The sequence below is a fragment of the Sceloporus occidentalis genome, unplaced genomic scaffold (genome assembly GCF_023333645.1).
Source record: "Sceloporus occidentalis isolate IW3139 unplaced genomic scaffold, rSceOcc1.0.p SCAF_111, whole genome shotgun sequence".
Classification (NCBI taxonomy): Eukaryota; Metazoa; Chordata; class Lepidosauria; order Squamata; family Phrynosomatidae; genus Sceloporus; species Sceloporus occidentalis.
In genome coordinates, this window is record NW_028317091.1 from 620,912 (window position 1) to 635,209 (window position 14,298).

At 46.2% G+C, this 14,298-nt stretch overlaps 1 protein-coding gene across 1 annotated transcript; it reads right to left on the reverse strand.

The window, feature by feature from the left end:
* Window positions 1-2,421: 2,421 nt before the first annotated feature.
* Window positions 2,422-7,144, reverse strand: LOC149282677 (extracellular calcium-sensing receptor-like). The gene is made up of 6 exons (XM_089497945.1): window positions 6,942-7,144; window positions 6,537-6,828; window positions 4,745-5,560; window positions 4,460-4,597; window positions 3,506-3,629; window positions 2,422-3,341 (listed from the first exon to the last, which is right to left on the reverse strand). The coding sequence occupies exons 1-6, from the start codon at window positions 7,142-7,144 to the stop codon at window positions 2,422-2,424; spliced, it is 2,493 nt and encodes an 830-aa protein (XP_089354071.1).
* Between the last annotated feature and the right edge of the window lie 7,154 nt (window positions 7,145-14,298).

Below are 14,298 nucleotides of genomic sequence, written 5' to 3' on the forward strand. Positions count from 1 at the left end.
TGGTTTAGAAGCTGCGTCTTTGTCTTGTGTTAGGATTAGTTGGATGATCTGAAACATTTAAATTCCTCTATTTTCATGGCCCATATGTTGCATATTAAGATCCATGTCTATGTCGTAACATACGCGGACAGGGGGCCGCCGCTGCCCTTATTGTACGTTGTTATTGTAGCCGGATATATTTTCCCAGCTATGTGCATCCCCCCCCCCCCCCGGTGCCCGGCTGCTACACCGAGGTGTTATTGGTGCCGGTAAGGTTGTAGTTGGATTAAACCAGACCCGGCCTTGTCGTGTTTTCTGTGCCGCTTCATCTGAATACCTTTGGGTCAAACTGTCCACCCCTGATCATGACATTTTTTATATTTGTTTCAGATTTGGTTGCCTTCGGGGGTCACGCAGGCCCGGCCGAGGTGTTAACCCAAGCCCGTCCCGGGCCAGATGTAGTGGCAATGGGCAACATGCAAGAAGCAGAACAAGTTTTGCCGGAAACCTCATCTACGTTTACGCAGCCGCCTCATCCACTGACCGCAGCCGGGGGGCAGACTTGGCCAAGCACCATATACTGGGGGCTCCCTGGAGTCGGCATTTTTCCCGAACGGTTGCCAGAGAAGTCTTTGATCAAGCAGTACAAGTGCTCCCACTGTGAAAAGTGTTTCGCAAGAAGCTCCCAGCTGAAGGCGCACTGGAAGACGCACACAGGTGAACGTCCGCATCAGTGCCTGAAATGTCTCAAGAGCTTCACCCGCAGCGCCGAGCTGAGGAACCACCAGCGCACCCACACAGGAGAAAGACCCTTCAAGTGCCAAGAGTGCGGCAAGGCTTTTACACACAGCTCCAACCTCGTCCATCACCGAAGAACCCACACGGGCGAGAGACCCCACAAGTGCAACGTGTGCCACAAGAGCTTCAGCCAGAGCTCCGATCTCAACCGTCACATGCGCACTCACTTGACTCAAAACCACCACCACCATCAGTGCCCCCGCTGCAATCGCGTGTTCGTATACAAATCCCAGTTGCTTATGCACAACCGCGTCCATGCGGTGGAGGACATTCTTCATGGAGTAGAGTGAGGTACCGGGGCTCGTGGGTTGGTCTGGAACATCCAACCTCGCTATGGACTTTCTAACACGTGTGCGCGCGTGCGCGTGTGTAACGGGTTCACCAAGAGAGCTGTAGTAACTCCCAGAGATCACCCACATGTATCCTCCTCTTGTCCCTGGAATCACTTCCAGCACCAGCCAGCATGCGCACCTTGGAACCCTGCTATGTGTACCCAATAAGTAGACACAACTACCTTGAACTGAGTACAGCAGGAATGAACAGTTTATTGATGTAAAACATAGACTGATATAGCCACAGAACTTCATTAACATAAATTAACAGATACATGTATTCCACCCAACCTTTAATCCCCAGTCAGCAATCCTATTGATGGGATTAATTAAACAATGGAGTTCCTGCCTGGTTGGCAGCCGGGCTGGAGCCATCTCTGAGTACCTTGGGCCCCTGTATGACAGCTCATTCTGTCACAGTGTGCGTGCGTGTGTGTAAGTATACACACCTAGTACTGGCTAACCATGGACACGTGGATACCCCAGCTGTTATTTGGATCTCTGCGCTGATCGTCTCTCAATCCTTTATTTTTTTTGAATGGTCGGCCATCGTACTTCATCATTGTGATCTGCCGAAAACTGAAAGTAACAAAGTGGCTGCTCTGCAGACACTAACAAAAAGGTGCATCATGTAAACTCGTGATAATAAATACCATTTTCTAGTTTGTGTGTCTTGTCTTGCCGAAAAAAGCATGCATATTTCTACCCACTTCAAGAGTCCTCAGCTAGAGAATTCACTGGATGTATGAAGGGGACCTGGTGTCGGTTATTAAATAAGCTGGTGTCATTTTAATAAACCATCACACAGATTAAATGCCTGTTTTTAATATGAAACCTTAAAAAACCCAGTTTGTTGGTATATGTTATTAAATTATATGCTTTAGAGTCACTCATAAATTAGGATTTTTAACCAGGTCTTCGTTAATGCTAAGCCAAGGAGGGATGAGTCTACGTTTGGTCCTTTGAAATGTTTCCAGGGTAGAGGTAAAGCCTGAATTGTATCTATATCTATCTTGATTGGATCGGATTTCCCACACAACAAACTAGACGTTCACCTTTTTTGATGATCCTCCAGATTGGTGGTTGGTAGAAATGTTGTCCGTACCTTGCACCACCTGGCCCGCTGCACGCATGGTGCCTTCAACGTTAAGGAACGTGGGTTGCCTTTTATTTCATCCTCCAAGACTTATGCGTTGTTTCAGAAGGAATGTGGTGTCTGTTTTTATTCTTTAGGTCCTGGTGGGTACAATCACCGCACACGTGACAGAGAGCCTCGCTCTATTAAGCAGTTACTACACGTCTGCACCTGACCTTACAGCTTTTCAATCCCAAACCTTTTATGGCTGGATAAATACTCCCTGTGACTCCTCTCCGGTCTCGCCAGTAAAATGTAGCATTTGGGGATGAAGATACAGCTCAGAAGTCCTGCGCTGGATGCCAGGATGGCAAATATCTGCACGGCCACTGTGTATTTGCCCCTGGTGCTCAGATAGGCAGGAATGAATGACACCCAGACGCTGCTGAAGACCAACATGCTGAATGTGATGAGCTTGGCCTCGTTGAAGTTACCAGGCAGGTTTCGCGCCAGGAAGGCGACCACGAAGCTGACCATTGCTAGGAGGCCCATGAAGCCCATTGCCATGTAAAAGAAGATATTTTGACCTTCATCACATTCAAATATCACTTTATGGCTTACAGACTCTGTGTTCATTCTCGGAAACGGAGGAGACACGAGAAGCCAAGCTGAGCAGATTCCAGTCTGCATCACAGAGCAAAGTCCTACCACGTTACGGGGTATCTTTGGTCCTAACCATTTCCTCAAGGGGCTGTTTGGGTTGGTGGCTTTAAATGCAAGTATCACCATGATAGTCTTAGCCAGAACGGAAGAGATGCTGATGGAGAACACAATACTGAAGCAGATTTGGCGCAGACGACATGAAAAAGTGGATGGACGACCAATGAACAGTAGGCAACAGAGGAAGCAGAACATGAGAGACACCAGGAGGACATAGCTCAGCTCCCTATTGGTGGCTTTAACTACCGGGGTTTCCTTGTACCTGATGAAGAGCAATAAGATGGAAAAAGTAATAATGGAAAAGATGATGATATTTGACACTAGTATGTATCCCAGCGGCTCTTGGTATGACAAGAACTCGACAACCTTTGGAACACATTGATCCCGTTCTTCATTGGACCACTGGTAAGTGGGACATCTCATGCATTCAGCGGCATCTAACAAAAAAGACGTTTGTTACTATGATCTACTTCATATTACGTTAAGCCATCAATACTACACCCAGGAGAACCATTTCTTGTGACGATATAATAAATATATGCTTGTTTAAACCCCCCCCACTTTGCTTAGTATATAGATGTATGTGATAGGGCGTACGAACCTGTCGTGTTTGAGATCTCTCCTGCCGAACAGGACACGCAGTCGAAGCAGCACACGGGCTGGCCTTGTCGAATGAGTCTTCGGTAGCCCGGTTGGCAGCTGTCGCTACATACGGAGCGTGGAACCTGGTGGGGAAGGACACCCTGATTACGCGTGTAGTCCAAAGCCTAACCTTGCTGAAATAAAGCTTCGTTACACGCTGCCAGCTAACCCTTCAGGGACCAGAAATGGACGCTACTTCTTCCTTCACGGAATAAATTTACTGAGAGACAATAAAATCAGGATCAAACAACTCGAGTCCCCAAGGACCACAAACAGACCAGGTCCCTGAAAACAAGCAATTCAATGCCAGGCAATTAAATTTAATTGCGATGCCTGTGCCAGAAATGTGGCCTGTTTCAGCCCTCTAGGGTTGGGAGTATTTATCCCTACACGATTTGGGGGGTCATAGACACGTTTTGACTGATGACAGAATTATATAACGTTTGTAACAATAGGGAAGAGGATAGTATTTTATTGCAGTATAAATGTCCATAAAAAAAGAGAGCCCGTGTAGGTTAAGGGTAACTATGAGATTTAATATTCTGCCCCCTTACACACCAATGCCTAATGGCGTTGTTTTAGGGGGCTAATGGTTAGAGGCATGGCCGCCGAAGGTGGCAATAATATTATAACTGATAGTTTTATTTATGTAACTAAGACATCTAGAAGCATTTTATTCACACAATTGCCATTTCCTGCTTTTTTCTATACACATTATTGGGGCTTTTAGGGCTGTAGAACCCTGCGATACCCATCATACCCATCAAACATTCAGGGCTCCTAGAAAAGAGGGACATGAGGGATTTGGGACTCCTGTTCTACTTACATTAGAAAAGTTCTCATTCCATATTATGGAACTGGTGTTAAGAATGACCCAGTTATCTTGTGATGTCCTGGGGTTAAAGGTTCCCACTTTCACTAACTGGAAGTTTCCACCCAGAACTTGGATAGTCATGATGTCATAAGAGCTAGAGAGGTCCCCGTTGGAATCAAAGTTGACCCATGGTCCGTCCTTGGCTCGAAACTTTGTTTTCTTCAGATACTGAAGAACCTGTAGATATAGACCATGGTGATATGGTTTGATTCATCTCAATTCCCTGTTCTTATCCGATAATTAAATATAAATTGTATCGAATGACCTTGTTGGTCCCGTCTGGTGTTTTCCTGTTAAACTGCAGGATTATGACGTGATTGTTACCTTCCAAGGGCTGATGCTGCTGACATTGGTGCATATGTGGTATCCTCCTTCTGATTGGCATGTAAGCAGGACGTGGAGAGTGTGGGCATAGGCATAGACTGCCAGATAGGCATGGTATGTGTAACTCAGGTCATTTATCTCAAATAAGGAATAGATCACCTCCTTCACATCCTCTTTCCCTGAACAGGACATAGCCATCCCTGGAACGGTGTCATTTCTCCCAATTATCCAGGTGCAGTTAAAAGAAATTTCCCAAAACATCTGGATGAAAGGGTATTTGGGGTCCCCAGATGGTTGCAGGTGTTGGAGAAACTCCTGAAATCCTGACATGGATCCCGTGCTGGGCATTAGACCAATGGTTCCATTTAATACCCTCCAGGCCTTCTTGGAGAAGAGCCCAGGTGTGATAGTAAAGGAGGCAGACGAGATGAAGATCTTCCCAATCACCTTTTCATTGTACATCGTATCTAGAAGTGCTTTCACATGAGCCTCTGGGCTATGAAGGACAATCACGCTAACTGAACTTTCTTTAATGACAGCCACCACTCTCTGAATCTGTCTCATGGAGTAGCTCAAATGGATCTTCTCTATGAAGGCCACACAACTCCCACTCTTCTCTAACTCGTTCCGAATTGCTTGTCCTCCCTGCTCTCCAACATCATTGTCCACAACCAGCATCCCCACCCAAGTCCACCCAAACATGTTAATGATCTTGCTGAGAGCGATGTTTTGGAACATATTGGTGGACACTGTACGGAGGAATGATGGGAAGTTCACCTTGTCACTCAGTGATGATGAGGATGCACTGTGACTGATCTGGAAAGAGAAGAACAGAGTGGTAGATCAAAGGAACAGCCTTTCTCAGTAGAAGGCCATCAGCCCCTTTAACTCTGGCCCAAAGAGTGAATTGTTGATGGGCTGTATGGCAAACCTTGGGTATAAACCACGCCACATAACGTGGTCAGTCCATATGCACTACATAGGAACAACTTTGTCATTCTACCTTCATATGCACTTTAATGCATGTAATGGCCATGTAAGTATTGCCTAAAGTTTTTATCCATGCAAATGTGTCGAGGGATTCCTCAGAATCCATGTTATACATTTATTGTGTTCACTCACTTCCATGATAAATAGCCCTCTCAGGCTATCAACCCCCCAGTGTCCCGCTGCACAATGGGCCGGTTACAATGAAGGTCTTCTATCTGTTTATCCTGGCTCAGCACAGCCTCCAACAGACTTCATTAAAAGGTGCTGCCACCTTTAAGACACACTGCGGCAGGTTATGACATCATATCCTGATGCTTCATTTTTTAAATGCATAGAGCGCCATAATTGTACCTGGACTAGGACCACTAGGGCGGCCCTCGATTTACATACATCACTGCTTATCTGAATGTGCACAAACACTATGGAAGTACTATGTCCGTAACACTGGCTGTGTGCCAAAAAATCAGTAAAACAAGGAGAAAGAAAAGCTGCCTGAACACTAAATACCCAGAAAAACACAACTCTCATCGCAAGTCCTTCTCTCAACGCATCTCCTGGTCAGCATTGCGTCACCGCTAAGGCCTTACCTCCAGCTGGCTCCAGTGTCTCCCTTTATCTACAGCCACGAAGGCTGCCATTGCCGTCGGTTCCTCCATAGACTTTCATTAGCAAGAATGTCTGACCGGACGTTCAATTGTCAGCCATTCTATTGTCCCCCACAGGCAGTATGATAAGGAGTCGGGGGGGGGGGGGGTTAGTAGATTGGGGGTCAGATAACAGAGCGAGAATCACATTTGGTTACCTGGGGGTAATGAAGGACGCCAAGGACCCTTGCTATAGGAAGAGATAATGCCGACATGGTTTCTCCAATGAGTCCGATCATATCTGAGGACTTGTGGCAGTTGTATCGAGGAACGGGGCTTCCAGTCCCTGACACCAAGGACAGGGCTCCCCAGATGGCTCGGAGCTCAGACATACATGAGTCAAAAAGACTGAACCCCAAGGTGATATTGGGCAACAGGTCCGGAGACTTGTTAATTTCATCTATTGCGAACATCACACCAAGAACATCTCTGTAGTAGCGTACGTGGAACCTGCATGGGGAACAGAAAATTGGACGTACAGGTCAGCGCCTCTCAACGGAAGAAGGTCCTGTGTGACCATCCATCTCTGGGATGTGTAGGAAAGATCGATAGATATATCTTACCCCTTACAGGAAGGAGGCTGCGGCACATCTTGAAAAGTCAGCTCTGGGAAGTCATATCCTGAGTGGATGACAAACAGTCCCCCAATGAGGACATCTCCAGGTTGGTAGAAGGACGCAATCTTCCAGGGCTCGAGATAACAACCTGGTTGCCCCTCACCCAAGGAGAAGATCAGGAGGAGTGGGACATGCAGCAGCTGCCTCATTGACTCTGAATTTGGGTCAATTCACTCGGCGTTGCAAGAACATTTCATGATTGTTTCAATGAGAGAACCGAATCAGAACTGTGGATGAAGTCCAGTTGAACAATTAAAATGTAGAAAATTAAAATGCTGTCCCGTTAGTACATAATTTCACTTACAATACCTTCAGACCCAATGAACCAAACACTTGCCTCGGTGCTTCCTTAATACTCTGAACATTTTGTTATCCTAACACTCTCCACCCCTCAGCGCCTGTGCTCCCTGCCAACTCCCCTCACCTCAGCGCCTGTGCTCCCTACCACTCAGTATCTATCTACACTCCCCACATGTCAACATCTGTGCTCCCCTCCACTCAGTATCTATGTGCACTCCCCACACCACAGTGCCTGTGCTCCCCTCCACTCAGTATCTATCGGCACTCCCTACACCTCAGTGCCTCTGCTCCCCGCCACGCAGTATCTATCGGCACTCCCTACACCTCAGTGCCTGTGCTCTCCTCCACTTAGAATCTTCAATCCCCACAACTCAGTTCCTGCACTCCCCACCACCCAGCGCCTATGTTCCCCACCACTCAGCTTCCGTACTCCGCACAACTCAACTTCTATGTTCCCCGTCACTCAATATCTGCTCTCCTCACCACTCACTGCCTGTGCTCCCTACCACTCATCATAAGAACTCCTTTCCAATCACTATCTCCACTCCCCGCAACTCAGCATCTGTACTCCTGTCCTTACAGCCTCCACACGTGTTACATGCGCTCCTCACCTCTTACAAGACTCCTCACCTCTAGTGTCCACCTCTCAGTCTGGGTTCTTCTCGCCTCTTTAGTCCTTAAAGTCCTGTCAGATTCAGGCCCCCGTACCTATACACAGGCGGCACGAGGTGGTTCCTTGTGAATTCTTCTAAACGTAACGTTAAATAAATGCAATCAGAAACTAGGAAAACGTACGCTTATATATATATATTCTACATATCACTATATAATTATGTGCTTTTCAGGGTTTGTGCATTTAGTACAATATCAGGCTGATATGCCTACAGGTACCGAAATAAATCTCCAAATACCTTTACAATTAAATCAGTATGGCCGTTGCGTGTTCCTAGGCATTGTCAGCGTCTGTGGCAGTAAAGAAGTATTTACATACATGTATATATATACGTTTATATGTCTATGGACCATTCGCATTTCTGGAGAGCAGATGGGATCCCTGCACTCTGTGGACGTCGGAACGTTATAATTAACAGTGAAGGTTTCCACCTCTCATACCCCTGGAGCTTTGTGAAGACCCAACATATGGAGTGCACTTGGTGTAAGGAGGAACTCAGAAATTACAGGCTGGCCGTCCATTAATTACAGGTTCTGAGTCCCCCTAGATTGAGAAAAATGACATTTAATTGCCGGCGGTGGAATCCAGGACCTCTGGGACATCCTACGGGACTCTGGAGATCTGCGGAGACCCGGACGGTCTGTGCTATCGGTCCACGAAGATTATAGTCTTTGAAACCCAACAATTAGTTGTGGAATCTTCTAGGAGACTTTTACCTAAATTCTGGCTCCTGCTGTCCACCTAGAAGAAGGCAAATTGTTAAAAAAATATGACATTTTGTTGAAAAGCATAGCTGCTTTGGTGGCGAATGGTCTATTAAACGACCACTAGGTCCCACGTCTGGCCGCTTCCCGTAGGTGAAGCTCATAGGGGTTGGTTTCTGTTATAATGCAGATATACCGGTAATAGAGATGTTAAACTCTCCTGCAACCTCCCAGGTTAGTGAATACGCTCTTCAGTACTGGGAAGCAGGTACATCAAGTAACCCCGACGCATTTAAATGTTTTTAGGGGCAAAAAACAACCAGCAAAATATTTCTAGATGGAGTTGTAGGCGGGCTTGTTTTGACCATTTATAACCTGATTTCCTAAGTAGGGTATGGTGATGAAAGCTGAACTCTTGAATAGGCATCTGACATCTGAGGTTATATCTGATCTCCATGTTTTTAAAGAATTACAGAATCCTAGTACACGTACTTAAGTATAGGGTTATTTCCATGCTGGGGGGATCTTCCAAGATGATGATCTGTCCACCGGTTTTGGTTGGACTTTGGCATAAAATAGGAGCAGAAGGCTCTGCCTGTCCCACCATGTCTCCTGTCATCCTTGTGTCTTCTGAGACACCTGTGGCTTGTCTGGTGACCAAGCGCCTTCATACCCAGGAGTGCTCCCAGCTTCCTTGGACGGGGCATTGCTTCTTGGCATTGATTGGTGGTGCTGTTGTGTTAGTCAGTGTTGTTTTTCCCGCTGGCTTTCATACACACACACACACACACACACACACACACAGCCTTGGCCTATGAAATTATTTTGCTCTTCTGGTTCCCTTGCTTAATTGGATTACCTGGAATTTGACTTTCGACCTGGACTTTGATTATTCTTTTTTGGTTACCCCGGCTATACCAACCTTCATTGTGCATGCTGTTCTCTCTGGCATCTGTCCTGCTAATCATCTGGATGCTCTTACTGCTTCCTGCCACCCGCCAGATCCCATCTGAGTCTCCTGCTGCCCGCCAGATCCCATCTCAGTCTCCTGCTGCCCACAAGGTCCCATCTCAGTGTCCTGCTGCCCGCCAGATCCCATCTCAGTGTCCTGCTGCCCGCCAGATCCCATCTCAGTGTCCTGCTGCCCGCCAGATCCCATCTCAGTGTCCTGCTGCCCGCCAGATCCCATCTCAGTGTCCTGCTGCCCGCCAGATCCCATCTCAGTCTCCTGCTGCCCGCCAGATCCCATCTCAGTCTCCTGCTGCCCACAAGGTCCCATCTCAGTGTCCTGCTGCCCGCCAGATCCCATCTCAGTGTCCTGCTGCCCGCCAGATCCCATCTCAGTGTCCTGCTGCCCGCCAGATCCCATCTCAGTGTCCTGCCCACTAAAGGTGAATGCTTATGACAGCAACGTGTAATGTTTAATTAAACTTCTACCAAAAATAGTGTCTTTTTGGGGGAAAATTCCAAAGATAGAATTATGTGACCCCAATGGTGTAAGACAGCTCTGTAAGACCTTCATGATCTAATGATTGTGAGAGACATTTACATTCACCATGAAGAAATGACCTCCAAGGCATCACGCCTACAGGCCACATGGGGTTTCGGTACTGTGGACAATGTAGAATGATTTTGATCCTATATAAATAATACCTATTTTTTGGATTTGTTTTCATATCTAGAAGAGCTGAGTTTTATTGCCTTCAGAAGCAGAGGTCCGGCCATCTTCATGCGACACATTTACTCATTTCACATGCTGACAGCTCATATCATTATTTACATGATGATTTCATGATGTATTTTTCGGGTACTTTACTAGAATTCCAGAACTGAGCTTCACAATAATCAAGTGTGTCTCAGCACTCTGGCAGCGAAAGGGTAAACACAAGATCTCGATCCCACAATCCTTTACTCTTCAGTACCGGGGAAGACATTAGCGCCATTAGACATGTTACGCAGGTCGCACTATAGGAGCAAAAACCAAAGATCCTCTGATTAGCCAGACATTATGTATTAGAAGCCCGCTCGTATGTGTTAAGTTATCCCTTCCTTCTTGTAAGGTTCCTGATTGTTGCTGATTGGTTCGGGCAGCCTTTGTTAGGATGGAGAGGAGATGGTAGAGAACTTCAGGACATGAGATTGGTTGGATGGGGCTTATCTTGCCAGTTTTTGCCTGAGTTCCCCGACCCCCCGAAGTAAAAGAGTCCCTTACTTTTAACTGTGATATTTCCATAAATGTATATATTTAGTCCTGCTAGAAGCTGTGACGGTGACTTTAGACACTAGACAGATACACGGGGTCGGCGGCAGAACCCACATAACAAACATTCTGTCACCTGGAGGGAAATACACGCAGTCCTGCCCCATAGCCGTACGGCAACACTTTCCATCAACTGAGCAGTCGCCGTCCTGTCCGCAGAATGAATCCCTGCAGGACAGTTTCCTTGGACTCTTTACTTCTGGACACGTCCCGACGGTATCTGTATAGACAGACAATGAAAAATATATCCAAATAGCCAACCGGAAAGAAAGACGGGGAAAAGAAACTAGAACCATAGAAGAATGGGCGACAAACATTCCGAGCGCCTTCAAAATAGGGGGGGGGGGAATTTGGGTTCCAAGGAGGGACTACCGCTCCTGAAGAAAGACACTTGAGAAGTATGATGGGGTGGGGAGGAATAATGATGCAGAACAAGAAGTTAAGACCGTTGCTTCCAGCGGCTGGGTTTCTGGTCCATGTACATGGCTTATTTTAACTTTTATGTTATGGAAAGCGCTTCTTCGTTGCCGCGCTTGTCCACTTTAACTTTCTGGTGACTCAGAAGTCTTTTCGCTAAATTTAAAAAACAGCGATCTGTAGATTTGAACTCATCCTAGTTTGTGAAGATCATTCATAGTTTAATACCCCCCTCCCAGTTAAGTATAAAGTACGGCTAATTACTGGAAGGAATCCCACCACTGCCACCAATTAGGGAGTGAGATATTTGCTACCTGGCGTTGGGGTCCTGCAGCTCCAGCCACAGATATTACAGCACTTCTGCTCTCCGGGACAGTCTCCGTCACCTTTACACCTCGGTTCGCCGGGAAAGCCTTTACATAACGGAAATATTCTCGGACACTGCCCTGGTTTCACTGCAACGGAAATATCACTTACATAAGCCGGCAGGAGGTATAGGTTAATGAAGAATTGGCCGCGAAGACGCTCAAGTGTTATTCCGTATGCAGGGGACAGTCTGCAAGGTCAATGTGGCGACCCAGCAATGGACCATAAGATAAGTTGCCGTTGTGCCAACCTACGGCGTTTTTGGGATGATACACACGGACCACCAGCTTGATACAATCCCTGGAGCCCAATGTTAAATCCACCATGAATTAAGAATGCCTATATATTGCGTATTAATACTGGATTCTTACCTTTGTCAGTGAGCACACATTTCAATTTACATTGGGAACAGCAGCATTTTTGGGAACGAGGACATTCGTCATCCTTACGACATTCATCGGGTTCTGGACTCTTGTGTATACAGCTGAAGGGGTCATAGGATGGACAGACTTCCTTCACAGCCACATACGTCTTCTCTGTGGGGAGAGAAATCATTATTTTCGTGATTTTACAGATAATTACATGGAATAAACAGCTTCTTAATATAGATATAATTACCCCCTTATATACCGGATCTCCTCTAGGCAACCACAGAAAGTTTAGAAATAAAGTGATAGTACTTGTTCTTAATGGACAGACCATCTATCATGGCCAGGTTGCAAATTGATCATCTTCACGCGGCCGATATAAAAAGTCAGTGGCCACTTTGTTAGCGATACCCACTCACGCAAGTAACCAAAGTCTGTAGATGGACTTCATGCTACTGGACATTGTCTATCTTTTGATGGACAGGAGACTTGTGGACATGGCCAAGCTCTAGATGGACTAGATATTTGTATCCACAGTTGTGGATTATTATTATTGTGAGGGTCATAATTACGTCGTGGGGGCTGCAGGCATTGCCTTTTGTTCTTAAAGGTGCAGCATTTTTCCTCTTCTGTGCAATCATCGTCGTTATTACAGCTCTGTAACGTGCATGGCACGGCGTCCTCGGCCACCGCTGGACAGGCCTCTGCTGGCTCTGCATAAACCAGACACAAACTTACTGCTCAATAACTGCAGACGCTAGAGAAAACAGCTCAATAACCTGAAATTATGGAGAAGTAAGTTGATAAATGGGGCATCAGTAACCCCAGAGAAAACACATTGTTCATCTACAACTATATACACTGGAGAAAATTAACCGTTGAGGATGCTTTAATAGCTTCTGGCAGCTCAATGATGTCCCGAGAAGATTGATGGCCCCAGAAGCCAACTACGAGCACTGGAGATATTGGATGGTCACCCCGACTAGAAAGGCCCAGTTTTAGAACAAGGCAATTGTCTTCTCTAAGGTCTTCTCCTCTGGTCCTGTAGACCTAAGACTGTCCCGGTCTTCTTAGGATCATACGTTACCGGGTTTAGGATCACTGCAGAACCTGCCGCAGCCCTCGCAACACTTTTTATCATCGGGACAGTCTGTGTCAGTGTCGCACTGTGGGTCCGAGGGGAAAGAAGCACAGATGGTCTGGACGAGTGGGCAACGGCCTGCTTTTCCTGAAAGAGACACCAAAATTGAAAGAAAATAAAATTCACATATTTGAGAATTTTGTTACACAAGTTTAGTCAATTTACACTAATTGCGTAAATTTACTAAACTTGTGTAAGAAAATAAACAATAAACAGCATGAAGCAAATATGTTCTGTTACATTCTTGCATCACTTCCTGTCTTACAGTAGCTTCATGTTCATGGACTATTTAGGACTTTGAATTTACTCAATGGATCGGAAGCTCTGAAAAAACGACCTATTAAGCTCCATTAGTGTTGGACACTAATGGAGCTTAATAGGTCGTTTTTTCAGAGCTTCCGATCCATTGAGTAAATTCAAAGTCCTAAATAGTCCATGAACATGAACACAGAAAGTGAGGTGGAAGTGCTGCGCTGTCACGCTGCGGGGCAGCCAATGCGTCTAGATATTCCAAAATGGCAGCACGCAAGCAAATTCCCTGTTCCCAATACAAGGTTCAGGACATTATCTTGTCCCTAAGGAGTTCAAACATGGTGTAAATCGGGGCCTTCTAAAAAGAGCAATGCTGTCAAAATATGTCAAGAAAGGGTTAGTGTGGAACACGGAAGTCTATGTTTAAGGATCATTTCTTGGAACGGTCAGCGTTTGCCCCCAGGTCTTGGGGTAAATGGGCAGATTCACATGGTTTAATAATATCTGTGCACCCTGATTGGAGGTTTCCTCCCTGCTATATCACAGCTGGGATCCCTGCTTGAATACAGGTGACTTAATACATTATATCTTGAGGTCCCGATTTCCACGAGGATCACATGATGTCATTAGTGAGTCCCTGCCGAGGGCTATTAAAATGTCTCGCAGGTTTGATGAAGAGACTTTAGTGAATGATGCGGGGATAAAACATTGGAACCAATCATTATCTCACGTTTTATAGGGTAGACACATTTGGCTCCACAACTCGAACAGCAACATTTCTTTGACTTGGGGCAATCGGCGTCACTCCGACAGTCGTCGCTC